The following is a 27,814-nucleotide window of genomic DNA, read 5'->3' on the forward strand; positions in this document are numbered from 1 at the left end:
TGTGTGGCAGTGCCTCTGGGTTCTCCAAATAGTACACAATTAGTGTGATCATAAAACTCAAGCCTGCATGTAAACATCTAGGTTAACTGAGCCTCATGAGAAACTGATAAAACAAATTTTCATCGCGCTTTGTCGCGTGAGGTGGACATCAGTTGTTGACTGTCATTACCTCACGTGACAATGCTATGAATGATTTCTTCTGCAGACACTCAATGACTTCAGGAAGATTTATTTAAATGACAGAAATTAAGTTTTCCCCTCCTCTCTTGCTCTCTTCGAGCATTGCCAATTTCACTAGTCTGCCACTCTCAATGGTTACTTTCTGAATGACCTTTTCTGTACCGCAAATTCCATGTGCTCTTGTGGTTTCCTCTCAGATATGCAAAGTGATGGATTTGTGTCCTCCACCCAATCCTTCTTTTAGCCATGATGCTGTTTACACAACTATGTCACTCTTGCTCTTATATTATGCTGACATGTATCTCTTTTAAAATGTGGCGGCTAAAAAAAAAAAAAAGAAAAAAAAAACGCAACTCGAAGGATGTAAGTGTAGGAGATGCTTAAGGCCACATACAGTTAGGTCCCTGTGAAAAGGGGAACATTTGTGGTTCATCAAGAATAAAAGTCAAGCACTCCAGGAGGGAGGAGGAGGATCTTAGAAACTATCGCGGGAGCAGTGTGATAGCTGTACACATTCTTTCTCTGCCCAAGGATGCCGGATTGAATCTCGGCAGTGGCAGCCGCTTTTCAGTGGAGGTGAAAAGCAAGGCGCTCGTGTGCTGTGTGATGTCAGCCCTCGTTAAAGAATCCCAAGTGGTTAAAATTACTCCATAGCCTTTTACTACAGTGCCTCTCATAGCCTCAGTCGCTTTAGGGACGTTAAACCTCATAAACCAAACCAAACATTCCTCTTCACAGTGCTTAAAGCCTGGATCCAGTAAAGAGAAGCAAGAGGAAATGAAGAAATAGAGAGAAAGTGCCTGCCAGCCTGCTTTGCACATCATCTGTTCAGTCTATGACACACACTGAAAGAAAGTGGTACCTCTACACTGAGAGGCGTGCTTGATATGGTATGTGATATACAGTGAAAAAAATAATCAGCATTTCTGTATGCATTGTTATGGAACCACACCATCTTGTAGTACTTTTGATGCTGACGATAATAGTAGAGTTTACGAACAGTCGTGACGGGCTGGTGCGATGGAGATTTTTTAAATTTGAATAAGCATGAATAAGATGTCTGCAATAAAAATAGGTTTTTAATAGGCTTTAAAGGACTATAAGCACCAAATTTTGCTAGCATTTTTTGTCTTGTTAATTACTCGTAAGTCATTCCTGTGTATCGACCCGCACGCCGTTTTCGCCTCCGACCGCTAAACAATTTATAATAGAATTTTATTTTCTCGACAGCCGAGAGATGGCTGTCACGCCACAATCATGTCTTGATGCGCAGCATGAAAAAACAGCGATATAATCGCTCATTCTTCACTTGTTGCGATTTCTGTTCTTGAGGCAGGCTGGCTTTATCATTGTAGTGAATTCAAATGACACAGCAATGAGTATATCGCTGTATTTTCATCCCTCGCGCTACCTAGACTTGACTGCGACGTCACAGGCATCGCTCGGCTGTTGAAGCCGAAACAGGTGAGAAACGAAATTCGATTATAAATTATTCGGCAGTCGTAGGCGATTGTGACGTGGTGATCCATGAACTGTAATGTCTTAGGCATTATTACAAATGATAAAACACAAACCCCAAAATTAGATGTCTATAGTCCTTTAAAAACGTGAATTTTAATTACATTCTAAACATAAAGTAGACAGAGTGGTGAAAATTTAGACACTAATTCTTGCTTCAAAAGTGAATAGAAAGAAAATGAACAAAAAATACTGTAAGAACACAAAGGTTGGTCTGTTTGACGGCCAACAAGTACGGCCTCTAAATTGTTTAATATAGCATGAGCATGCTGACAATTCACTCAGTCGGTGCCCTAACATGATGTGAACCGATGAAATCGGTGAGAGTAGCAGCGTGTATGCAGAACTCACCAGTTCCAGCTTATCTGTAGCGCGTTCGATTTTATTTCTCTGTCTTGGATTTTAGAATATGTATTAACGATATTTGTCAAAATGCACTGAAATATTCTCAAAATGATGAAATGTTCCAACCACCATTGACAGAAATAAAATACGGTAGCCTGCTTTGTATTAATGCAGCCTCTATACATTCTAGCACGTGAGGATTTCAGATCCTTAAATATTGGGGGGGTCCTCAGACCCTTTCTCCCGCTTCACCTCCATTAGCTTTAAAGGCCTGCTTCTCCGTACTATATGCTCAGACCAAGCTGTTCCCTGAAGAAGTAGCAGGGTTCACACAATTTGACCTGAAATTTAAGAATATTTCCAAAATTTAAAGAATACAAAGGGGCATTCATTAAAGAGGGCAAGAAGTAATTTATATATATATTTTTTTCATTCAGACAGATCAGGAATCCTTTGACTTTTGCTTGGCACTGTTTTTACTTTCCATCTTGGTCACTATCTCTGCTTCCTTCTATGCCCTTTCCGTGGAAACTGTTAGCCTTGAGCAAGAGAGTGATCTCATTAATTTCAGCGTCCTTGAAGCTACCAACAACTGTCTCCGACAGAAATTTGAGCATTTTGCGCATTTCTTTTTATCATGCAAGTTCGCGAGCTCCAGTGACTTCTTTCTGCATTCTTCCAATTAGGTGCGGGCACTCTGGGTGGTTTTTTGCCAGTACGCATGAAATTTGCAATAGCATAGCTCCTTCCTGGTGGCACTGACCTACAGATATGATTTGAGCATTATAAGGGACTTTTCAGCGCCGACTCACGACATACATAGTCCTCCAAGACAGCATGCACTGTGTAGATCAATTCCACTCTCACCCAACTGCCACAGTCAACCAACATGCTTAAGCCAGACAGGCTGAAACTTGCATTTGCCGCAAAGAAAAAACATTTTGCCTCGACACTGGCTGTGAGGATCAGCATTACTGGTGTACAAAACATGAGGGCCCCTCAGAGGGAACAGTATATAGAAGATGATAGAGAATGGGAAAATGCTTTCCAAAGATCCCAAGGAAAGGATGTGATATCAAGGGTTTTCATTTCGAGACCGATTTATTAGTTCGCTTGTATAACAGGAGGGCAACCTAGCCAGGTGTATGAAACTTCTGTAGAGGCCACTGTCCCCCATTTAAGACGCTAATATCAATTTCTTTCATAGCAGCCAGACGAAAGTCTATTGAAGCATTGTAAAAACTTTTTCGTCGTGCATTGTTAGAGCCACCACCGACGAAAAAGGAGCACTTACTGATGCCGGCATCTTAGAGAAATCAGCCATTGCCGCATTTTATTGCGGCGTATGCAGGAAGTTTCCTTTAGTCACCAGGTGCAGTGAATTAGTTGAAACCGCGATACTAGCAGGTTTCCTACCCATGGCCTAGTGGAACAAGAAAACACATATAGAGAAAGGAAATGGGGGAAACGGATCAGGAAACACATCTTGAAGTGGGCTACTCGTGACTAAAACAACAGGTGCTGCACTGTCATCGAGTTTTACCCATCTGCTTCCTACCTTCCTTTGATTCAACACCGAGGGGTGCTCTTAGTTGCCATATAGCCTCAATTTTTTAGAGAAAAACCAGCCTGGTCCAAACTCCTAAGGAAGTTAAGCGGTGCACCAAAATTGAAGGAGTGTAAAGGGCCCTGAAACAGTTCATCGAAAATCAAGGACATTAGGGGATGTCGAAGGCCTGTGTGAACACTGGAAGGCAGTTTGTAACATGAAGCGATATTTGGATGCAAAATTCTTCTGTTTTTAAACTTGTGTTAAACAGCCATGGGCTCACTTTTGCTGCAACGTATGGCACACTTGTGAGCAGGCATTCCAGCCCCGGACTCCACAAATTACATGCACAGCAATTGTCTGGACGCAGCAATTGATTTGAGACAGGCCTTCAACACCTGCTGAGCTGTTCACCTATTTTGTTTCCTTCAGGATGAAAATTTACACTTTCCACTAATGCATGTGCTGCGCATGACATTTAGGGCCATTTTATTGGGTGTGCATGCCGGTGGGCTGTACACCCATACCTCGAGGGTAGTGACATAGTTTTTTTTTTTTTTTTTTATTATTTCGAAAGCCAGTAAGGTGTCTTAGACTAAAAAGCTTGGAAGCCTCTGACTTGCAAATTGCTGGAATTGAAAGGTGTAAGCTATTACAGTTGAAACTCGATTTAACAAAGTTGAGGGGAGCCGTGAATTATTTAGTTAAATTGAGTAAGGAATTTCTCGGTCCTATAATTTGATGCATTCAATTATAAGGTGCGGTGGTATTCAAAAAGCTACCGCGGCATCCTACTTGTGAATCCTTAATGCTCTTAAAATGAAATGCGGCCAGCAAAAATGACTGGCGCCAGTAGCACACAAAAACCAAAAATTGTTACTCATCAAGGAGCGCCCGAGAGGACTACAAATTTATTTTCGACCAAAGAAGTCGGTTATCTTTACCTGCGTGCGCTTTTGTGAGCAGTGACCGCACCGATTTCTCATAGATCTGAAGAGCTAAGTAGCACTATCACCTAACAAGCTGAGCTTGTGAGAAGCTTGCGCTCAAAGGCACGGGAAAATATCCGCAGAAGCACAATGCCAAACGAACCACACGAGGTATGCCACAAAAAAAAGCACCGAATCGCAACACCGCCCCTTGGAATGCGACATGAGACTTGTTTTTACTGTTGGCACAATCTGGTGAATTCATTTGACCACTACAATTTTCGTTTTGCGCCGTGCAGTTTGAAAAAAGTGACGAAGGTGCCCTGCGCTGTTACCATGGGCTCGCAATCCATAAATTTTGGGGTACTCTCTACAAAATAAACCAAAAATAGCCTCTTTCCATCTTTATTTTTTGAAAAAAGGTTTGTTAAATCGGGACAGATCATGAATTGATTTCGTTATTTTGAGTTAGTAAAAGCATTGAATCCTATGGGCGCCTGAGGGGGAATTACGATATCTTCTATCAATCAAAATTTTCGTTAAATCGAGTTTTGACGGTATAAACGCGGCCGTGTTCATCATGTTTAGTTACCACATCTATTTTAAGAAAGATCGCTCTGTAAGTGAAAGCTCTACAGCTTTCCTTTGTAACCATACAGTTGCACTTGGGTGGACATTGCTCAGTAATTACTCCCTTATTACGACTTACACCACACCTTGGGGGATTCCCCTGAACTTTAAAACACACAAACTACAATGCAATATTTCCGTTGCAAAAGACAATGCACAATTCCAATGTGATGGTAGAAAAAATTGTTTGAAAAGCTGAAACTGTACACACTTTGGACAAGAAACCTCTCATCACAAAACTGGGCATGCAACTCCAGCCTCTCGATGAACAGTGATAGATATGACAGCTTTTCTGCACGCCCTGCCGAAGCAATGTTGACAAATGCCTCGGTAGCCAAGTGGTACCAGTTAACACCAAAAGGCTTCAAACCATGCTGCCCTTTCAACATGTGTTGACCGCGCTAGCAGCATTTCCACGTGACTCCACCCCAGATGTAGAGCAGAGTTCTGCATCGGCCTTGCTGGCGACATCTGCTGAGATCAGGCCAAAGGAAAGCAGCTCGGAGAGTGCCAAGCTGTGCCAGCCACGGTTTGCCTTTGGGCTGGCAGGGCTTGGGTGAGTCAGGCAGAGCACACGGGGCGTTAGCAAGGGGTCGTGGCTGGTGGCCACGGCTGCCAGTGCCCGGTCCCTCGCATAGTGTCCGATGCCAACTACCACCTCTGGTCTCAGCAGAGCCAGCACAGACAGCAGGGCAGCGTCACAGACAGCCTGTGATAGGCACAGCATGGCAGTCTGCATGAACTAGGTCAAAATCAGCACCTATAGATGGTTCACCACTGAACTACTGTGCACTAACTGCACTGACGTTTTCAATAGCTAACTCACAGTGCCTTAAGGATATGTGCTATACCAATAAATTACCTTGCTTCAAGCTAATTATTTTTATTCATTTATTTACAAATACCTTGCAGGCCTCAAGAGAGACATTGTGTAAGGGGGGAAAGTACAAAGGTTGATGTGCAGAAAAGTTAGAGCAAAAGCATAATAAAAGTGTAGCAATACAGAACCAAAAACATAAAAAGTGAGCACAGGTAACAGGTCGTTACAAAAAACTATATAAGCCAACTATGCGCCATGGAACAAAAATTGGGTGATAGGTCTTACCGTTCATATCATAAGCGAGAATTTGTTGCATTATTATGCAGAGAGTATTATTCTTTACAATAGTCATTTTAGTCACATGTGGTTCAGCATACTCGAGTGGACTCAATTGATAACGTCAGTATATGTCGCTTGCTTTATCCACTGCTAGAAGAAAGAAAACTGCATGCTCCCTTAACAGCTTATTTCCTTCGCTTGTCTAAAGCATGTTGCAGTTTCACAACCATCATGACAATTTTCCCAAATTATGATAATGCCCACAAGGATTAAAGAATGGGAGTTTCATCATTTAGAAAAACTAACTGGCTTTCTATGGGTCTGTGTAGACCATTCAGGCAGGGACGCTCTATTAACGAGATTTCGTTAGAGGCCCCGTGCTGCAGAAAGTGTGGCATTGTAAAAAGATCACAGGCATGGCTCTAGCAAGTGGTAGTTGGCCGATGACATGGCTGCATACTGACTGGCTGTGTGATGTCACGAGACCATATGACATGGCAGGAGCTGTCAACTCTGGCTTCTAATTTCAGATGGGTGGGCGAGATGGAAATCGAACCTTCCAGGATCGATTTGCGATAAGTAAGACAATCTATTAATATCTTAGACCAAGCAGACATGCTCGTACAGCTTTGTTGGTGCCTACAGATATAGCTATGCCAGGTGATCTTTCATGTAACTGGATACCTTACGACTATATGCTAAAGAATAGTATATATGCAAGATAATAGAGGCACAAATTGAAGGATTTTAGACCAAGTTACTAAACTATAGAGACTAAACACAAATGGGGATCTACAAGGGGAATCACAGATGGGAGGAATTATCGATATTGTATCATACACTTAGAGGTGGAGAAAATTATTATAAATGGTGAAGCCATTTGAAAAGCTTATCTTTCCTGTGTGCTTTGATGAGCTCAAATATTCAGCTATAAAGATCCATGAAATGCAGAAGGGGTGAAATAAAAAAACAATTTTAAACCTTTGACATGCTATAAATAACTAATAAGTGTAGCATAGTTCTGGCGTCTGCAAGTGCAAACCGAGTGGTGGACTAGAAGACTTTTTACTTTCAGGCTGTGTGTACTTTTGATGCAGAAAGCATTTTTGTTAATTTATTTATGTGGTTTGCAAGCAGCTAGGGCTGATAATGTACTTTAGAACCAAAAGCTGGTCTCCATGGTTCCTCCCAGGCAGTTTTTAAATTACTTGCTTTAGCATCTGCTGTACAAGTCATGGACACAAGAAAGAGTGATCACGAGAAAAGTACAAATAATTAATCAACCAGAATTTACTTGCATACACATTGTGCACATAGATGAGGAACAAGCTGTTTCTTTACTTATTCATGTACTAGATGCTGCTAACACAGTATTGTTCGACGGTTGCCATCACTTCTGTTGTTGTCATTCTTTTCTTTATGTGACTGTTTTGTGCCACTTTCACAACATAATTGTGAAATCTGTCAAACGTACCTGCAGCTGTTGGCGGGCCTCGAGCGGCAGCCGGTTGGGTGTCAGGTTGGCACCGGACGGCAGCAAGAATGCAAGGGGGCAGTAGTTGTGCACAAACCAGGGACCTCGAAGCAACTCCCCGCTGGCAGTAAGCTCGCGCAGCAGGCTCCAGAAGCGCTGACCACTCACCTGCACAAGTAGGCACAGCCCTTTGATTACGAGGTTGCACTGGCTGAACTAGCCTCTGAAGTTGATTGTTGAATTTTAATCTTCCTCAAATACACGTGCATTGTCTGAACAGCACTCGAGAAAGTTGGCAGCATCTCAGTCCACTTGAGGAGCAATGTCCACACTCAGCTGAACAGTCTCACACTAATTAGGTTGCAGAGTAGCCTTATGCACCGTTATAACACACTAATTGGACCATTAGCATTTAGCTCGTTTTGGCTTGAGTGCTTTGGCTGAGAGACAGAGAACTTTTATTTTTTTGGCCTAAGTGAAGTCTTCAAAAGCAAAGAGTTTGAAAGAGTGTTGAGCATATTGGAACAGATTTTTACACTGCCCATTATCTAATTCTTTGTTTCGACCTTTCACTGTTTGTTGCCAAGTATCTAGGCACTTTGCCATGTATGCAATTTTTAGTTAATGCCACAGCAAATTGCTCACAGAAGGTTAAGGGTTCATCAAGGTTTTCGATGCATGTAAAAGACTGCCACCAACTGCCAGATTTGACAATGCTCTTCGGGCTGACTTGCACTGATTTATTGTGCTTGTGCCTGTCGTTCATCTTAAGTTTGGGATAATTACCATTCAAACAGCCTGCAATAACGTATAGTGAGTAATCTAGGTTATGTTGACACCATACATAATGTGACAGGCCAACCCCACAAAGTATGCACGGTGTGAAGGACGTTTTTTTTTAGTGCAAAGCTTAGACCCAGCTGCATAATCTTCCTTCTGGATTGTGTTAGAGACTCAAAGTACAGATGCATACTGCAGGTGTTGAACATTACACACAACATTAAGTGGCAAACCACTTGCCTCTCTCCTGGTGCAGCCAAGGCCCAACACTGGTCTTCGGGGGTGCTCGTCACGTGGCTTCTCTACGCGCCCATTGATCCCAAGCCAGCCAGCTACATGGACTGTATCTCCAAAGGGCACCTGCAGGCGGAGAAAGAAACCTTGGGAATGTAGAGCTATGGAAATGCAGTACAAAAAAGGCTGCTCTCATCACAGTATAAACTAGCTCACTTTACCCAAACTTTCGATTTGTAGCAATCATGCTTGTTCCTGCCAACACAATATTAAGCACGCTCTCCTTAATTTACATCAACATTTTTGTTTCTTCTGAGTTCAAATAGCTGAGAGTCAACTGTTTTATATAGATCGATCCTAACAAGCTCATGACAAAAGCAACACAAAGCATAGGTTGCTGCCATTATGAAGTTCTTTTTGCTGATTCTATGCTTAAACATTATGCATATGTTGTTACAAGAAATTGCGGTTAAAACAATGTGTTGCATTGCACAGAATATAAGCCAAAGCTTCTTCAAATATTCTTGCCTAATTATCATTTATAGCTTACTAGTATATGCAAGCTTGAAGCTTCTTTATAAATGGTTCATGTTTTGAGAAGCTTATACGGTGTATGATTATATATATCACTTCTATCACATACATGCACACACTTTCAAGCTGCCACTGCCATTCAAGGGCCAGGATCTCTGTAAAAATAGTGAAGGCACTAAACTTTGTCTACAGCTCTTTTCACCATATGTATTTATACCTGCGAAGATATAAACATGGGTTTTATAATTTCTGTGGTCTTGTAGAAAAGAAGCATTTGCACCTGCCATTGAAGCCAAATAAAGTCTGTCCCTGCATACGTTACTTTGACCTGCTACAGAAGATCACATAAGGCTAATGTGCTGATGATGTCGTGCCACTTATTAACCAGTTCCATCAATAAGACACTAAGTACAATATAAAAGCACCTAAATTAAGCCTTGCATACTGGATTCTTAGCTGTGTAATGATTCATTTCCTTTCTTTCTTTCTTTTTTTTTTTTTTTTTTTTGCAATAACATATATTCTCCAATGTCTCACTGTTGGTGTAAAATTAAAATCGATGCAACAGGGTGAATGGCTTGCTATATTTCCTTTTTGCCAACATGTAAATTTTTACACAGCACTGAAGGAAATGTCGTTAAGAATATGCATTGCTGTTGCATTTGTAGGCAAATTTTGAATGTAATTTCTGCGTGTTTAAAAATAGACAAGCAAATTTACCCAAACAGATGTGCTGTATTAAAACTTCACCATATAAATTTGGACATATTTCAGTGCATGTTTTTTATGATTCGTTGAATGGCTTGCATTGCACCAAAGCACAACTAGCAAACATAACCTTGCATGCCGTACTCATAAGGCAGGCTGGCAGGGCTAAGTTTGTTCAACATGAATTCACGGACTGCCCTATTCGCGAATGCACCAAAAAACTTTTGTGCGAATAGAAGTACATTCAGGTTTCATTGTGCACTCTAGTCTCAGATACATATAATGAGGTAAGAAAAACCGGGCTGGCCTCTTACAGCAGACTATTATTTCTCCCCACCGCTGCTTATATCGCTTGGGCAGAACAAGTACCGCGAGACGACAAAAACAAACAGCACTGCACCCCATTCTGAGCCATCCCAAAGGGGCCGGGGTTCATGCCAAGGAACAGCACCGTCTTTTTAGTCCTGCAGTACTTGCGCACAAAGCATTCGTGCGTCTCACGAGCGTACTCCAGAGGATTATAGATGTGGGAAACTTTGGAGCCGAATGGGATGCAGGAGAGTAGCTCGCTCTGCTTTTGCTCGATGGCAAGGAAAGCTTCAGCGATGTCCCCTTCAGTGGCATCATTGCAGTTCTGCATTTGCGCCCTTACTCAGTGCGCACAGTTAATCAGGGGATTGCCTAACACCACGGACTTTGTTTTAGCACACATGCAAGACGCAGTCGATGCTTCAACTTGTCGGGAACAAAAACCAAAACCAACCATCTATGGCCAATTGCAGCCGTCATTAGCCAAGCCAAGTTTGAAGAACAGCCTTTCTGAAAAGAAACGTACGAATGTTATTTGAATATCAAATTAATAAACAATTTTAGCAACGAAATTTGTGAAAGCTTATTTTTTATTACAGAGATCAGTCTTTAATGATATTACAGTAGCTTTTTTTGCATAGACATTAGTTACAATTCTTGCCACGGCACATTTTTAGCGCTAATGACCGTGCCAAATCAAGACTGTCCATACAAAATTTTATGGGTTCAGCAATCCATGCTTGACCCGCAAACAAAACACGAAACCAACAAAGCGGACCTTGGCGGACCACTAAACTGCGAAAAACGCTGGCTTTGCTGCTGTTTCCAAAACTGTCCGCCGCACTCCCTCGCACTTCGGTACGCACTCTGGGACCCGTAACCACCGTTACCGCGTGGATGGTGTGCTTGTGCATGTGATATGTGCCGTTCGCAGCGTCATCGGTAATCAAAGTCCCCCACCGCCGCAGGTAAAAACGCGCGGCTGGGCGGGTGCTGTGCAGCCGTACGCGATGATCGGCGGCGTCACACACGCCCCACCCGTCTCGGCTTGTGCACGCTGAAACAGCTGACCGCGCAGCACGCAGCCAGCGACGATGGCAGGGAAGGACGTTGCCCGCTCGCCGTTCGAGTTCCTCAGCCTTGTCCCGCAGGGGCATGAGAAGGCGCTCAAGCTTGCAGTCTACAACACGGCAACTCTTGTCTTCGCCGCCTTCGTGAGCGCCGCGGGAGTGGCCGTCTACTTCATCCTGCAGCCTTTCCTGGGCCCGCTATTGTGGGCGCTTCTGTTCGGTTCGGTGCTGCATCCTTTCAAGCGCTCGCTGTGTGTGCTCCTTGGCGGCTGGCTGGACGCCTTGCGTGAGGCTGGCACGCCGTTGGCCGTCGGTGTCGTTTGTCTGCCTTTCCAGGTGGTCGACAGTGTGGCTGAGCGCGCGTGCAATACGGTGCTGCAGTACTTCAAGTGGTTCCTAGCAGCCTCCATCATCGTGCCGCTCCTTTACTTCGCGCATCACTTCCTACCCGTCGCGGTCGCTTGGAAAGTGTACGGTGCACTATGCGTCTGCTACCACATCGTGTCAGCGATGCTGGAGATCTTCTCCTCTGGATGGATGGTATGTCTCCGCCCACATGTCGGTCGGTGTGTTGCCTGCCGGTCCGGAAACGTTCAGTGTCGATCATTTGTGTTTCCGCTCCTCTTGTGAAACCATGGTGTTGAACATAGGCGCGTATGTACTACCTAGTGCAGTTTACTAAGTGCGGGGCGCATGTGATCATAATTGTGTTTAGTTTGTTTACTTTCTTTTGGTTTCGCATTCCACGTCTCTTTGCACGTTGAAAAAGTCGCACTTTGATATTACACCAGTGAGCTTAATACTCACGTTTTTACCACCAAATCTGCGTGGTGTGTATTCTGATGCAAGTTGCGGACAATTTGCATCACTGCTTTTCCGTCATGATTGCTGTGAATCGAGCTCAGTTTTTATGACTAGCAGCTCATACTCACTCCGGTCTCAGTACGAGGATATATATGGACTGATCAGTATAAAATGATTCTAATTCATAATACATTTACCTGAATGTAAACTATTGAGGGTTGCCACCTGATTGGGTCAATTAAATGAATATGCATCCCTGTGAAACAGATGAGCCCTTCTTTCTGTGTGCTAAGATGCCGGACACAGCTCACTAGACTAGCACAGAGATTGCTTTTTGGCATGGCAGTGCTCCACGTCTGTCTCTTGTCTGATGCAGTGCCCCATTAGAGGCCTCATGCGGCATAGAGACGCACGCACATGCACTTGCAAACTTCGTTTACTTGTCGGGGTTGTTGCCAGCTCTAATTTCTCACGGGGAGAGTTGGGGAGGGTGTGAGTGGGGTGTGCCTTTTTTTGAAGCTGGCTACTTTGCCTTGGTCTGAGACCTGGCTTGCATCCAGGTGCTTGCAAAACAACTGTACCTCAGATGCTTCACTTCTGCCCAGTCAGAGATGCGCACAACTGTTTGTGCCCTCTGTGGCAGAGGCAGGTTGTTCAGGGTGTGCGCGGAGATCACTGTCCAAGTGGAAACAATGCCATTCATTTGCTCCTAGCTAAGCACGGGAGGTTGGCACCAAGGGGAGTGGGAGTGCAGAACCGATCTCTGACTCTTCCGAAGTGAATTGATGTGTCCACTAGGGGAGGAGTGATGATATCGTCGTGGGGGCTAGGAGAGCTGACAAAGTGGAGCACATTCCTTTGTTACGTGTATCTTTCATGCCTCCACTTGTGTCAAGAGATAAACTTGATTGCTTAGCTTGCTCGCTCTGAGGAGTATCGGAAACAAGTGGTATCTGAACTGAAGCTCCTAGCAGAGCTAGCATTAGTGCTTGCATTTCCCTTCTTTTGAACATGGGGAGTACATTTTAATGTCCCATGTGTGCGCAATGTAGTGGAACACATCTGTAGGTATTAGAGCATGCACATAGGATTTGAATAGGGTGGTTGATGAAAGCTCAACTGCCATTTTAAGACATACAGTCAAATCCATAGCCATGTTTAAGGCATCAGTAATGCAGTATAAAGATTTTTTTGCACAGTGTGGTATGATCTACTGTGCTACTCCAGCAGGGTGGCAGTGTTATGGTATGCAGTGGTGAGGCAACTTTAAAATTGTTCTGGAGTGGGTTTTGTTTTTACTTAAGGCTGGATGTTGAGGCAGTAAAGTTTAAGTTTTTTGCATTATGAAACTGTGATAGGAATCAGAGCGTAAGATTGTTTATCTGGCAGAGGCTGCTGCTTCTAGTTTTTAAAATGAAGTGGGTTTAATCTCGGCCGTGGCAGCTGCTTTTCAGCAGAGGTGAAAAGCAAGGCCCCCATGTACTATGGATGTCAGTGCACTTTACAGAACCCCAGGCGGTCAAAATTTCCAGAGCCCTCAAATTTTGATAATACATATCCATTTGTTTGCCTACTGCTCACGTGTAACAAATATATTCTTATAGTGAATTTGGAAATTCTTGGGTACATAGTGTTGCTAATAATCTGTTCACTTTTGAACATGATTCCTGGGAGAGATTTTGGCTTTTTCTTTTCACTAATTGTCATATGGCCATTTTAGCACCTTTGACGATATTTTTATTTTCCAAACCTGAATCAGGAAATCGTTTTTATCTCTGCATGAACATTTGTACCCAGTTGGGGAATAAAATGCAAGAGAGATTGATAACATTTTAGCAACCAATGATAATCTTATGTGTGTGCAAACATATGTACACTTCTCAATATGAATGCCTACTGATCTTTTCACTTAAGCTTTGAAAGAAGGTTTAAGAGCTGGTACTTTGTTGTTAGACAAAAGCAGTCATCTTCCCTTATATGCTGTTATTGCAACAGTCCAGTTCCCGTGGGACTGCAGGATTTCTCGTTTTATCAGCGCATCAATTTTAACACCCCTGGTATTGTTTATAAATCAGTCCTTTACACTTACCTCAGTGAAGTGGTAGCAAGTGCAGGTGCCAGTAGTACATATTATATACATGCAAAGCTGGTTTGCGAATTGATTACCAGGATGACACTACAGCTAACTGCTGCCCCGCTGCGGTGGTGCAGTGGTTAGGGAACTTGACTACTATGCCTAAGAATGCAGGATCGAATCCCAGCCACTGTGGCTGCTTTTCGATAGAGAAAAAGCAAGGCGCCTGTATGGTGTGCGATGTCAGTGCATGAGGTGATCTAAATTTCCGAAGCCCTCCACTACGGTGTCTCTCTTAGCCTGATTTGCTTTGGGACTCTGTAAATCAAACCAAACGGCTAACTGCCACTGCCACTGTACTTTACTGCTGCTGCTGAAACGCCATCAGAGAAACACAAATGAAAATATAGCCTATCTGTGAGCGTGTGGATTCATGGTTGAAGAAGGCTGTGTGTACTCTGCATCGTTACGGCCTGGGTTGGGGCTTTCAGTCTCATTTTGGTTGCCCATGCTGGCCTTTGCCCAAGCCACCAGGATAAATTGGCTATATTCCAGGGCCAGCAACTTTGTATGGTAAAGAGCAGATGGCATTGTGTGTATTGTTTCCTATCTTTATGCAGTAGAACATAAAGATACGGGACAAATGAAAAAAAGAAAGAAAGGAGTTCAGAACAACAGGTCCCAGCCTGTGCCACTGGGTATACCTTACTGGGGCATGAAGATGGGAGCATGACCGTAACACCGGTGACATTTCTAATTTACCACAATAAGGTTGATCAGAAAGTGAAAAGTGCCGTATGCAATTATTTTTATAATCAACAGTGCATTGGACAGACGTGCAGTAGTTTTTAATTGTGAAAGTCAACTTTCATACTGTCAAGTCAAGTTCATACTGTCATCTTTAGTGCTGTCGTGGAGGTGTCGGCTGTCTTTCCCCCATAGTAGTATAGTTGTGCGTGCTGTTCTAGACTTATAGGTTCATAGTTTATGGTTGCTATCTAAAACGTATCTAAAGCGATTACACCCAGTACGCAAATAAATTATCCGGTTTTCTACGTGCATGCACAGAACGCCACTAGTACCTGGAGTAAACAGTAGGGCTTCTACGTGGTTTACAAGTTTTTTTTCAGGGGCGTGCAATGCTAGCCTTGTTGCTGTAAGAAAGATTTTTCTTGAGAACAGTTATAAACATATTATTTATATTAATAATTTGTGTGTACTGCTACACTCAAATTACACTAACATGGAAGCAGGGCCGCCCAAAACGAGGTAGGTACCACGCAGACTCGCTGATTAGCGAAACCCGTCACACGAGCCTTTCTATACTTAATATGGAGAGACAGGATCATAGACGCGACAGTTCACTTGTATAGAATGAGAGAAAAATGACTACACAATATGAATGAGGCTTAACTCGCAGACGGGCCGTTCTTAGGGCTTGTGCACACTGCTTGAAGTTGCCGATGGTACTGCCGCATTCAGGCATCTATTGTTTTCGTGATGGCATACGATTTAAAAACGCCTACTGAACAGTGTAAAAAATACAAAAAATTTTAAGGGGCACTTTGGAACACTAAACTGCGATGAGGTGAAAGTCTTGAGAATAGTTATAAACATATTATTTATATTAATATTTTGTGTACTGCTACACACAAATTACACTAACATATGTAACAGTAGCATACAAAAAAAAATTCGCAGTGATTTCTAATTATGTTGTGTTGCAGTGCTTTAGTATTTAGAAGCTATTGATGACTTGACAAAGTTTTGTATCAGTCTTTCAGGGTTGTGTTCGTGAACCCCTGCATGTCTGTCTGCACATATACCCAGACCTTTGGGCCATCTGCACAACATATAATTGAAATGTCAGTGATTGGTGGCATGGAAGCATGAGGATATACTGAACTAGTATAAAGTTGTTGCTTCCAGTCTTGTGACATCACCTCCCAATTTTATGATAAACGGCACATTGTTTTTCCGATGAGGCTTTAGTTATTGCATTGATAACATCTTTCTGGGTCATCAGAGTTACTTGTATTTAGCGGAAATGACAGGGCTGATGTGTGTGTGTATTTGGCATAGACATATTCTTGAAAATTTATTTATTTATGTATGAAATACTGCGGATATGCCGCATGTCCAAACAGGAGAGGGAGGGTACATAAGTGACAGTATATCAGACATCAGCAAGCGAAAAAAGACCAGCAAGAACAACCAGTTATACAATCTATGGGAACAACTGAAAACTACTAGTTTATGGTTAGGTATTCCATGATACACTTCAGTGGCATACTTTGTTATGTCACTTGAACAAAGGATTAAGCCTAACACTGACGCCGTTGATTCGGTTACATGAGTGGGGAGTAAAACAACCTGCTTTAGATTATACGCTAGTAAGATGTCGAGCAGGGTTTCTGCACTCTGTACTTCACATCTGCCTGGAGTCAGCGATTTCCAATTGACATCTGGTAGATTAAAATCGCCAGCTATTATCATTTTATGCCTTCTGTATCTTTCTAACTCGCCGTACGGTTTTAACATAAAGCCATGGGGAACTCCAGGAGGTCTGTAGACACCAACTATAACGATAGTATTGCCATAAAAGTCAATTCGGCACAACACGCTTTCATGATCACTGTCGATTGATGGGAGTACGTGATATGACAGTCCGCTTTTAACTAAAATAGCAACACCGCCTTTCTTCGACAAGTGGTCCTTGCGGTAGCAAGTGTATGAAGGCGGGAAAATACAACAGTCGGGTATATCAGGCTGCAGCCATGTTTCAGAGAGTACCAGCACGTGAGGATCGTAGGAAAGTAAAACATGTTTAATCTGTTGCTGTTTATTGCGCATGCTTCGTGCATTTAGACAAATAAATCGAAAATCTTTTTCGCCGACAATCCCTTGAGCGTAACGGCGTCATGGCTCCTTCTGCTGTTTCGTTCTGAGCAACAGCACCCTGCAGTTCTTAGCATTGTCCCAGGAACACAGTTCATCGCTTATCAGTAGTTTGTCATGGACTAACTTTTCTTTATCGCCAGGTTGGCCATCGGCTTCAATGGATGGCCATAGTTTTTTCCTTTTTTTGCAGTGTGGCGTATGAGTAATCGTGAGACACAGACACCCCAGAATCCCTCAGTTTGGAACAGTTTTGGAAAATTGCAAGTTTTTCGTAGTAATTAAACAAGCAAATAATGACTGGCCGAGGTCGATCCTTGTGAGGCTTACCAATTCGATGGATACGTTCGACCGAGCTAACTGACACGCCGAGTTTTTCATGGCCTATTTCCTGGATTATCTTTTCTTCTAAATGAGCTCTCGATTCTTTTGGACTTTATTTTACACCGAACACTACAACATTGTTCCGGTGTGCGCGATCCTCGTACTTTGTCATTTTTTTAACTTGCACAGCCAGGGCTTTTTCCAAGCATTTCACAGATTCGTCCAAGTTGCCATATCCTTTCTTCGTTAGCTTTGCACAATTCCAGAACCTCGTCCAATTTTGCCTGAGGTAGTGACACGCGATTAGAGATAAATGCTGAGGTAGTGACACTAATATGTCCTGTAAAAAGCCTGCGAAATATGTAAATAAAGAAATGAGGAAGAAAATGACAGATAGCATAGGATAGTCACACAATCAATTGAGCCCACTTGTGAGAACCAATTTCTTGGAGAAGAAAATTATGCTCACGCTTGTACCAGTTATTTAAAATGATGTATGCCACCCTTGAAGGGCCATGCACATTTGACTCATAGTTTATACTCTGAAAAGAAAGGCCTATGTGTGAAGATTGGTGAACCTTTCACGGAAAACCAAGTTCTGATCTCATGCAAAAAATTTGAAGATAAATGGTGAGAGCATTTATCTAGGATCTATAAACATGTTTCTTGTCATGGAAGACTGCTTTTGGGAAGGTTCACTCATAAGCTGAGCAGGAGTTTTTGAAATTATTAAAGTGTGTTAGCATTTTAAATAAGCCATAGCTTTCAGAAATACACTGATTTCTTCGTTGTCAAAACAGGCACTTATTTTGCCCCTTCCTTGGTGCATTCTGGCATTTTTGCTTGCGGATCACAAAAACCATTCTAGTGAACAGTAACAGGCCTTAAAGTGCACCTATTAACTGTTACATAAGCATCACCATAGTTTTTGTAACAATGCAGGCTTGCCTACAGATGTTGAGATGAATGGTTTGGTTTGGTTTGTGGGGTTTTACGTCCCAAATCAACTGAGGCTATGAGAGACTGTGTAGTGGAGGACTCCGGAAATTTCGACGACCTGGGGTTCTTTAACGTGCACTGGCATCACACAGCACACGGGCGCCTTGCTTTTCGCCTCCATCGAAAAGGTGCCGTCGAGGCCGGGATTCGATCCCGCGTCCTTGGGAACAGTAGTCGAGCGCTGTAACCACTGCGCCACCCCAGCGGGGTTTGAGATGAATGGTGGCTTCTGGGGGAACTAGCCTTGCGATTGCTGCCATAGTGACACGGTATAAAATACGAAACATCACTATTTATGGAACACTTCGGTGTCATTCATGTGTCTCCTGAATGTTAAGAAATGGAAACTGTTGTAGATGCCGTCATCACTGTGGAAGATGATGGACTCCGTTTTGTATCAAAGATATATTGGAGACGAAGAGTTCCTTCTAATTAACAATTTCCCATCCATGGAAAAACAATCTTTGCTGTTGAGCTATATGATTACCTTGTCCATCTCCGGGGGCTGCGCGCCTCTCGATGTTGTTTTCTGGGTAGCACATTGGTTGGTAATGATGTAAACAAGCATTATTCAATGGACGTGGTGTAGCCCATGTCATTATACATTCATACTAAGCTGCGCGAGAAAAAGAAACCAAAGCGAATGAGGAGACACAACATGGGCGTGCTTAGTATGAATCCTCACCAACTAGCTCAATTTTTGGTTCTTATTACTATTATACATGAATGTTTATGTACCCCATGATGGAAATTAACTCACATTTATATTGTGAGTTATGGCTTTTAAATTTTACCATTTAAACCTATTGTTGGCTTTATAACCCTAGAACTTGCACGCATTTATCAACTCGTTTCAGCTCAAGCACATTTCTTATGCAAATGCAAATTGCAGATGTTGTCACGAGGAGCTGTCTCAGATGTTTATCATATTACAGGCCCGTCTCTATTCTTCCAGTATTATCAGAGAGTCTAAAAAATATTTATATTTGGATAAAGGGGTACAGTTATCAAAGCTAGCCTTAACTAATGGAACAGCATTCTAATACTGGCGCTGTCCACCGAAGGGAACATAAACAGACAGTGAGCCATACATTGCCTCAAGAACAAAAGCTGTATTATTCCACTCAAAAAGCGCAATGATTGAATGCAATATTAGAACCTTTGCTCACTGGAAAGAAAGTGGCATCAGCTGTTAAGTACTTAGATTTAATGTTCTTTTTCAGCCTCTGAGTTGGTGTGCGGGCTGTACTAGTATACGTAATAACACAAAATGAGTAATTGCATCGTATGTTGTAGCAAGCTCAGTGTACAAACTAAACTTGAGATCTTATTTACAATTCTCTTTTGTTTACCTTCCTGCCCTTCCTTTCTTACCACCCCTTGCATATTTTTGCATTTGTAAAACTACTGCTCAACAAGTGATAGCTTATTAGTCCTTGTGTGTGAGCATAGTCAGACTAATCATTTCCTGCCATAGTATTTCAGTACAGAAAAAGAGTGTTAATTTTGTATTTATGAAATATAAGCAATGCTTGCTTTCCGGCTGTTATGCCGGGTGTTTCAACGTGCACTGTAAAAACCTTCCGAACTAGGGAGTTCGAAATTAAAAAAAAATATTTGTGGGAACCAACTTTCAGTTTAAAAACTCTCTAACTACACATCTGATTAATTAAAATGCACTTATTGACTTTTTAATTAGCACTATTAAGTGGTTAGAAACATAATTTTTAAGACAAAGAAAAGCTCACTTTTTACGGTCTCACAGCACGAGGAAATCCAGCGCTTTTTTTCACATAAAACTGAAACTGAGTGTATTAGACATGCAGTAAGCTCGGTAGATTTAAATAGCTTGTCCGCTGGTGTGTTGCAGTGACTATGATGTTCTTTTCGGACTGCATGTGCTATTGTGCTGTGTCACGCACTTCTACTCTGTTGCTCTCAAAGATAACGACCGCACAGTTGACAATGGCTGCCTTGTTCCTTGCACCAAGCTGTGAAACTGAAGAGTGTATATGATATGACACAATAGTAGCTGCAGTTCTAATCTGGTGCCATAGACACTGCAACAGGTCATTAGTGGACATCATTTTGTCCCAAGGTTCCTGTGTGTCTAATACACTGTTGCACTTTTGTGCAGAAAAAGCTCTGGATTCCTTCTTGCTGCAGGGCTTTAAAAAATGATTTTTTCTTTGTCCTTCGTTGGCACTGATCACACAACTATGTGAATTAAAATACTTATTACTGAGTTCATGCTAATTAGTATGTAATTAGTGTACTTTTTACAGTGAATATGTTGTGGCTGAGAATTTTGTCTTGAAGAATGTTTTTTATACATATTTTAAAGTTGCTATTTTTAGGAAATTTTGAAAGTGTTTGTTCGCTCGGTCATAATAAGTAGCTCTGTCAGTAATGAAACCATAAGGCTCAATTAAGTTAGCTCAGTAAATTTGTTATATACCTTTTTTTAATGTGTTTCAGCATAAAGCTTGATGTTTGCCCCCCCCCCCCCCCCCCTTTTTTTTTTATCCTCAAATTATGGCACTCTTATAGCATGTTATAACCTAATAATACCCCCCTACAGCATTGAAAATGCAGAAGAAATGTCTCATTGTTGTCCAACTGTCCAAACTGGTGCAATTAACTTCATTGCCTCAATGATATATGACACTTGTGTGTTTGTTCTTTGTAATATATTTTTGTATGCACAGTTGGCAACAAAAACTTATGGGGTGCGTATATGTGCAAACGGAATTAGTGCAGTAATACTTCGTAACTCATATGCATGGCATTTAAACTATTGATTGGGGCATGCACATTCTCTCATACTTGTAGACATTTTGGTCAGTGGGCTCGATTGATTATGTGGAAAATTTTGTTATTTACTGAACACTTTGATTCCAGAAACTTTTGCAGTTGGCTGCACCTTGCTGTTGTGTGTCCACATTGGGCCATCCGCCTTAGCAGATGGGGACGCAGTGCAGCGTTTAAGTTTTGTCCTGTAGCTCTTTCCATTTCAAGGCTGCTCCAAAGTGTACATTGTGCGAGAAGAGTAAAGCTGGCTTTCACTTCTCTGTCTGTGCTCAGGTGTGGGGCCTGCTGGTGGGCTACCTGGGCGCCCTGTGCTTCTGGTGGACACCGCAGACGGAGGGGCCCCTGCGTGCCCTGTCGCCCGCCGTCTGGCTGGCACTCGTCTGCCACCTGGCCACTGTGGCGGGCGTCTGGAGGGTTCCCATCCTGGCTGCACTGCTGGTTCTGCTTGCCACGGGCTTCATGGCAGAGCTGCGTGGGGGAACCAGCGGAGGTAGGCAGTCCTGATGAGCCCTCATCGAGGAAGCAAACATACTGGATCAGAAACTTTGGTTCATATGTGGTGTAGTGGCAGCTAGAAGCCGTAAAGACAGCAGGGTCCGCTTTGCAGCGCTCACTGTGGAAAAAAAAAAAAAAGCTTTCAGAGTGCACTTAAAAATTTACACTGGAAAAATGAGAAAGCCTTGAGCGTTGCTGCTGCATGCGGCATGTCGTGCGCCTCTTGTAGAGATTTCACATTTTAGAAATTATGATAGCAGCTCCATCGTTGATGACATTATTTAGCAAGCTATGCATGTTCTTTTATTTCTTAAAGGTGAAAGCTTTTCTTGACTTCTGGTGAAAATCTCGCGCGAGATGTGTCTGCGAGATGTGTCAGCGAGATCCCGCGAGTGACAGATACCGCACCTTTCCTTTCCTGTAAACCAATTATAGAACACCGGTGAACTTTGATGCGTTCAATAGCATGCTGGTTGTGTTCGACAAGGGGCGTGTGATGTACCGTGTGCAGCAGCACACGGTACATCAGAATCGGTACATCCACAGCAGAATCAGCAGTGCTCTCGGAACTTCTTTCTTTTGTCTTGGATTAAACGACATTTTACACACTATCTGATAACTTTCATTCGCTTATTCAGTTCATTCATGTCGAAACACGTCCACTTCCAGTTTTGTACGGCACAATGACATCACATCCCGACATTCACGTAACTATATTGCTCTTTTGACGTCCGATGTGTCATGTGACCGGAAGTTAAGACCCCGTTACCAGCAGTTGCGTACCACGTGACCCCATTTGGACGTTGACATTACCCCTGCCGGCTATTCTGATGTTTGTGTGACGTCGCAGCACACATGGGCAAAGAAAGAAACAAACAGAAAAATGTGTTCTTCCGCGCTCATGGTCTCACGAACTTGACCCCATTTGGACATTGCCATTACACCTCCCGGCTATTTCGACACTTGATTGACTTAATTTGCTCTGATTAATTCCCTAATGAAACCACATGCATCAAATTTTTTCCACAGCGAGATTTTTTCATCCTCTATCTAATTCAATCATCTTTTACTTATAGTTCATTTCACTCGAATGTAATCATGCAGACAATTTCGTGATGACACGAACCTGCTGACATACCCACTTAATGCTTATGCATTAATAAATGAGGACAGTGTGCAGGAAGAGAGGCACAAGTAGGAAGTGGACAGGATGAACGCATACTTTCAACTTTCTGTATTTTATGGTGGTACAGCAGTTGAAAAAAAAAAGAATTAAAGGCGAGAAGGGGAGCCAGTCACATGGGGCACGCACAGTAGGGGTCACCATAAGGTGATGTGTTGTTATCACATTATTCACACAAATAAAATCAAGCTCTGAAGTTTCTGAGAGTGGGATCGGTGTGTCAATCAATTTTTCTTTGCCTAATTTTTTTTTTTTTTTTTTGCATACAAGAAGCTTTCCTTTGCCTGAAACAAATGCAGCACAGCCTTTTCATAGTATATGCAATTTATTTAACCCTTTCAGGTGCTCGTTTCTTTTCTTTCTTTTTTTTTTTTTTTTTTCAATCAGAAACAAATATTTTCTACCTAAACAGTATATACTCAGGCCTTAAGAAAGGCACTCTTAGTTTTTCAGGGCAAAATACTACTGGTTATTTTTTGCAGGATGGGAGGGATAAGAAGTATTTTGTATCAAGTGTCATTATTGATGAAAATGGCAACATGAAAATGATGCGGCTTCTCAACTAAATACCTCGAGGATTGTGCAAGATTATTTTTATTTAAGAAGTGCACATTGCACTTGAAATTGGGATAGACAAATTGATATTACTATGGGCGGAAGAACATGTGAGAAAACTAGATGCTGCTACTAGTGGAAAAGCGTGTCTTCATAGAAGTGACAGATAGCATGCTATCCGGAGAGAAACAAACTTCTTATTTTCAACAAGAAGGGTGTGAAATTAACGCAAGCAAGGTAATCACTGCTAGGGGCGGCACGCTTACAGGAAAAGCTGCCAGTTTCCTTCGTGCGGAATTGTATGCATGATGTATAGAAGGGTTAAACACTTTTTTAGCACATGTGTTTTTGCTAGAACCTTTTAGTTTATGCGTATTTATTTTCTTTAGGTCTTGCTTGTGCTGACGTGCCAGTAGTGAGCTTTCATATTTTAATGAATTTTTTTTATTGCTTTCAACCTTACTTATGCAGGTTCTGCACTAGAGGTTTTCTGTAAGGCTGTTGCTATTTGTAAAAACTTTTATGATGTAGGGGCCCATAGGCTGAACTGTAATGATAAAGTACTTTTTCGGTGTTCTGCTTTTCTGACTTAGTGGCCTCCACTGTCTCATAAGTATCAAGTAGGATCTGCCTTAGCTCATTGACAGAGCATGATTAGTTTGTGTGCCCTGATTGATGCATCTTGCCTGTGCAGCAGAGAATGGCTGCCATGATAACATATGAAGGGAACAAATGCACCCACTTGCACAGCCTGTATGTCACACTTAACTTGAGAGTGGTATTGTGCACAGCTGTGTATGGCTGTGGTGACCTCAGTGGCACACTGTGCATGCTAAAGACATTAGTACTGAAATATGGGATCCAAAAGATGCAGACAGTGGTTTGTTTAGGGAACAGTGCAGAGGCAGTGGGCAAGACAGGGCTGGCTCTTGGCTAGGGTTTAGAGAGCACCAGCTAGCTGGGACTTCCCGCTTTACTGTGAGCAGTAGTAGCCTGTGTGTTTTGAGACTGTCACTAGGCAGGCTCTTAAGCTATCATATACATTTTCAAAAGGCCTGTGCTAGCATGTGGCAATGCGCATGTGGCAAATTCTCTGTCTTTCTGCACTGAGTAAACTGCTCTCAGGACTTGTGCCATGCTCCACCCATTCGCTTCTGTTCTTGCTTCACTTAGCTACCTTTTTCGCCTCTATAGCAGTTCTCAGTTGTGGCTCTCTCTCTCCCATCATTCAAGTAGCATGAACTTTCTCTTGTTCATATGTACAGTCCTGGCCATAATATTACGAAGCTGCAAAATTTTCTGTTACGCTTTATGCGGCCAACATTAGGAGATATCTCCTACATATTTCAGCACATGCTGCTGATACGCTCGCACCTAAGCAACCACTCCATCTTCTCTACGGAACGCATGAGAAATTTTAAAACACCTGAATCGTGCTCCGTATCATTTTGGCTGCACCTGTACTGGCATCAACCTTGTATGTCTTGCCATGGTAGGAAAATAAACTTGCAGACATGCATGCGAACTCATTCTCACTGCAGAGCGTATTTTGTGTAAGAAATGGGTTGGGCTTTATTTGTCTCATATTGCTGAGAGGTGATCCTTTAAGGACCACTCAATAGCACTTCTAGGCTGTGTTAATCGTTAGATTATTTTCTAGAACTTTTGAATCGCAGTGCTGATGACTGGTTGCTTTCTTCTGGTGCAGAAGCAACTGAGCCCGGCTCTCCATGCGTGAGCACGCTGTATGCAGGATGGGCTTGGCTCACAGGATCACCTCTTCCTGCTTCAGCTCAGGTGAGGCTTGAGATGTGCTGTTACCTGCAGTGTTATGGCAGAATTCATGCCATCACATGTCATGTCATGCCATGCCATGACTGGCGTGACAGAGCACGGGAAAGCATGTAGTTTGCTGATTACGGCACACTCTGTGGAGTGCAGCCTTGTCTCAGGCAAGCCTGAGCTAGCTTCCACCATAGAATTGAGATGGTACCTGACCGACTGGGAACTTGGTACTGCGTAATGGCATCCAGATTAAAGAAAAATTTATGTCCGGTATTCGCTATAAAAGTAAACAAACTGGACTGTAAATTGTAGATTGGTTTATAGGAAAATAAAGGTGCTTTATCTGTCACACTTCTCGTGAACACCTGAATTAAGCTGTAGGGGAAGGGAAAAGGTGGGAGTGAAAGAAGAAAGAGAGAAACAGGTACTGGTTATGCAGGGCTAGGAAGCAATTTCAACCACCTGGGAATCCTTAACGTGCACCTACATCGCACAGCACATGGATGCCTTTCCGTTTTGCCTCCATCGAAATATATGTTTGCCAGCGGTCAGGTTCGAACCCAGAGATCAGCAGTGTCTTAACCACTGAGTCACTGTGGCGGAGCAGACAAACGGGAAGGGACCTGGAATTGGGGTGTTGCAAAAAAAAAAAAAAAAGGAAGAAGACAAGAAACAAACAAAAAAAGACCCTTGTTAATGTCGCAGCCTTCTTGAGACAAAGCGCATGTCTGACTTTGAGGCTATATGCTGGTTTTTAACAGTTTGCACCAGTGTGAAGGATACATTCCTTTGCAAGTCATGAAGCTCCAGCGGTCAGGAGGTTTAGCGAAGCATGCACTTGGAAAAAAAAAAAATCTCTTGTTGAAACAGTAATGGCATCAGATTGCAATATTTTTGGCTCCTTTGGACCAGTAAACCATGCACTAATAAAGTTGTCAGCCAAATATTGCAGTCTACAAGGTGTGTCCGGAAAGTAACTCATTTTTATCCATAGAAAAATATCTATTCAAGATATCACCATAAAAGTTTAAAAATAAAGTTCTTTGATGTAGTTTCCTTTGGCATCTGCACATTTTTCTGGTGACTCTGCCATGCAGTGTATGCGTCCTGGAAAGTGGCAACAGGAATCTCATTAGAGCCTTTGTTACGGCAGTTTGGATCACTTTGGTGGTTCTCAAAAGGACTCCTTTAAGGGTGTTTATGATCATTAGGAACAAGAAAAAATCTGCCAGAGCTGGATCACGACTATAGGGGGGCTGAGGCAGAGTTGCGGAGTTCTTGGCCAGGAACTCTCTTTTTCACAGAGAATCGTGGCTGGGAGCATTGTCAGCATGCAACTACCAGATATCAGTGATTTTCTTTCATGTTTGAAGGACCCTTTTTCTCTGTTTCTCAACCACAGTAGGCAGTCTTGACTGTCTGCCCTTGGTGTATGAATTCTGTGTTAACCACGCTCTTGGCATCGAAAAAGACAGTATGGCTTTCACTTTCGGCTAGCTCATTCTTTCCTTCTCGGCCCTAGTGAAGCTGAGGTGTGCTATTTGGAACTTTGGTGCTTCGGCTTAGGGTCGTATTCAGATGCCCATGTTTCGTCAGCGACTTGATGTCAATGACACTTTCTAAGAAATATGGTTCAACGTGTACTTGTTTCAAAAGTTTGCTCGTGATCACCACTGCTGAACAGCCTGGGAAAGGAACAGCAGTTTAAAATAGGTAGCGAAGCATTGGAAGTGGTTGGCGAATATGTCTGCTCAAGACAGGTAGTGACCGCAGATGCGGACCACGAAAGGGAAAAAGAGAAATAAGTAGGAAAATAGGATTGGGATGGAGCACATTTTGAAGGTACTCAAACATTATGAATAGCAGCTTACTGGTATCACTCGAGAGGAAAGTGTATAGCAGTTGCATTCTATCGGTACTGACTTATGGGACTGAAACATGGAGGTTAACGAAAAGGGTTCTACTTAAGTTGAGGACAATGCATAGGGCCATGGAACGGAAAATGGTAGGTGTAACAGTAAAAGATAGGAAGCATGCAGAGTGGGTCAGAGAAATAACAAGCTACTGACATTCTAGCTGAAATTAAGAAGAAATGGGTATGGGCAGAGCTTGTTGCTCGAAGAGAGGATAACCGATGGTCTCTAAGAGTAACCAATTGGATTTTAAGGGAAGGTAAGCGTAGCAGGGGATGGCAGAAAATTAGGTGGGTGGATGTATTAAGACATTTGCAGGGGTCAAGTGGATATAGCTAGCACAGGACTTGGTTAATTGGAGGAAAATGGGAGAGGCCTTCGCCCTGCAGTTGATATAATCCGGCTGATGATGATGATGATGACCACTCAGTGGTTCTTTTGGTCGCCAGCCAACAGTGTAGGGACCAGCTTGGAGCACACATTTCGCATGTTCAATTTGCCATTTAAGATGTAGTGCACTGTGTTTTTCGGAATGCTTAGAGTCTCTGCTATCGTCTACACACTCGTTCGACGCTCGTTATCCAAAAGATAATGAATACAAGGCAGATTTTCAT

General features: G+C 42.7%; 2 protein-coding genes and 1 long non-coding RNA gene across 6 annotated transcripts in view; 2 read left to right on the plus strand and 1 right to left on the minus strand.

Moving 5' to 3' along the window:
* The first annotated feature begins 922 nt into the window (after positions 1 to 922).
* Positions 923 to 8,899, plus strand: LOC146186804 (uncharacterized). Its single transcript, XR_014708169.1, has 3 exons — positions 923 to 1,070; positions 7,731 to 7,900; positions 8,761 to 8,899. It is a non-coding gene; the product is annotated as an uncharacterized LOC146186804 (long non-coding RNA).
* Positions 1,063 to 10,749, minus strand: Smug (Single-strand-selective monofunctional uracil-DNA glycosylase). 2 transcript variants are annotated; one of them, XM_084607427.1, is made up of 4 exons: positions 10,381 to 10,749; positions 8,745 to 8,864; positions 7,725 to 7,892; positions 1,063 to 5,884 (listed from the first exon to the last, which is right to left on the minus strand). In XM_084607427.1, the coding sequence occupies exons 1-4, from the start codon at positions 10,618 to 10,620 to the stop codon at positions 5,534 to 5,536; spliced, it is 879 nt and encodes a 292-aa protein (XP_084463553.1). In that variant the 5' UTR covers positions 10,621 to 10,749; the 3' UTR covers positions 1,063 to 5,533. The 2 variants fall into 2 exon arrangements, with proteins under 2 accessions (XP_084463553.1, XP_084463554.1); XM_084607428.1 differs by having other exon boundaries at positions 1,063 to 5,860; positions 10,381 to 10,747.
* A 246-nt stretch (positions 10,750 to 10,995) lies between these two features.
* LOC146186806 (transmembrane protein 245) overlaps positions 10,996 to 27,814 on the plus strand; it is a 67,970-nt gene continuing 51,151 nt past the window's right edge. For 2 of the 3 annotated variants that reach the window (XM_084607431.1, XM_084607430.1), the window contains exons 1-3: positions 10,996 to 11,899; positions 21,543 to 21,759; positions 25,211 to 25,299. In XM_084607431.1, the coding sequence (XP_084463557.1) occupies positions 11,384 to 11,899; positions 21,543 to 21,759; positions 25,211 to 25,299 (822 nt within the window). In that variant the 5' untranslated portion in view covers positions 10,996 to 11,383. The remainder of the gene's footprint in view (positions 11,900 to 21,542; positions 21,760 to 25,210; positions 25,300 to 27,814) is intronic. The other variant, XM_084607429.1, reaches the window with a different exon arrangement.

The sequence above is a fragment of the Amblyomma maculatum genome, chromosome 6 (assembly GCF_055883805.1).
Source record: "Amblyomma maculatum isolate TAMU_Amacu chromosome 6, ASM5588380v1, whole genome shotgun sequence".
In the NCBI taxonomy this organism is placed as follows: Eukaryota; Metazoa; Arthropoda; class Arachnida; order Ixodida; family Ixodidae; genus Amblyomma; species Amblyomma maculatum.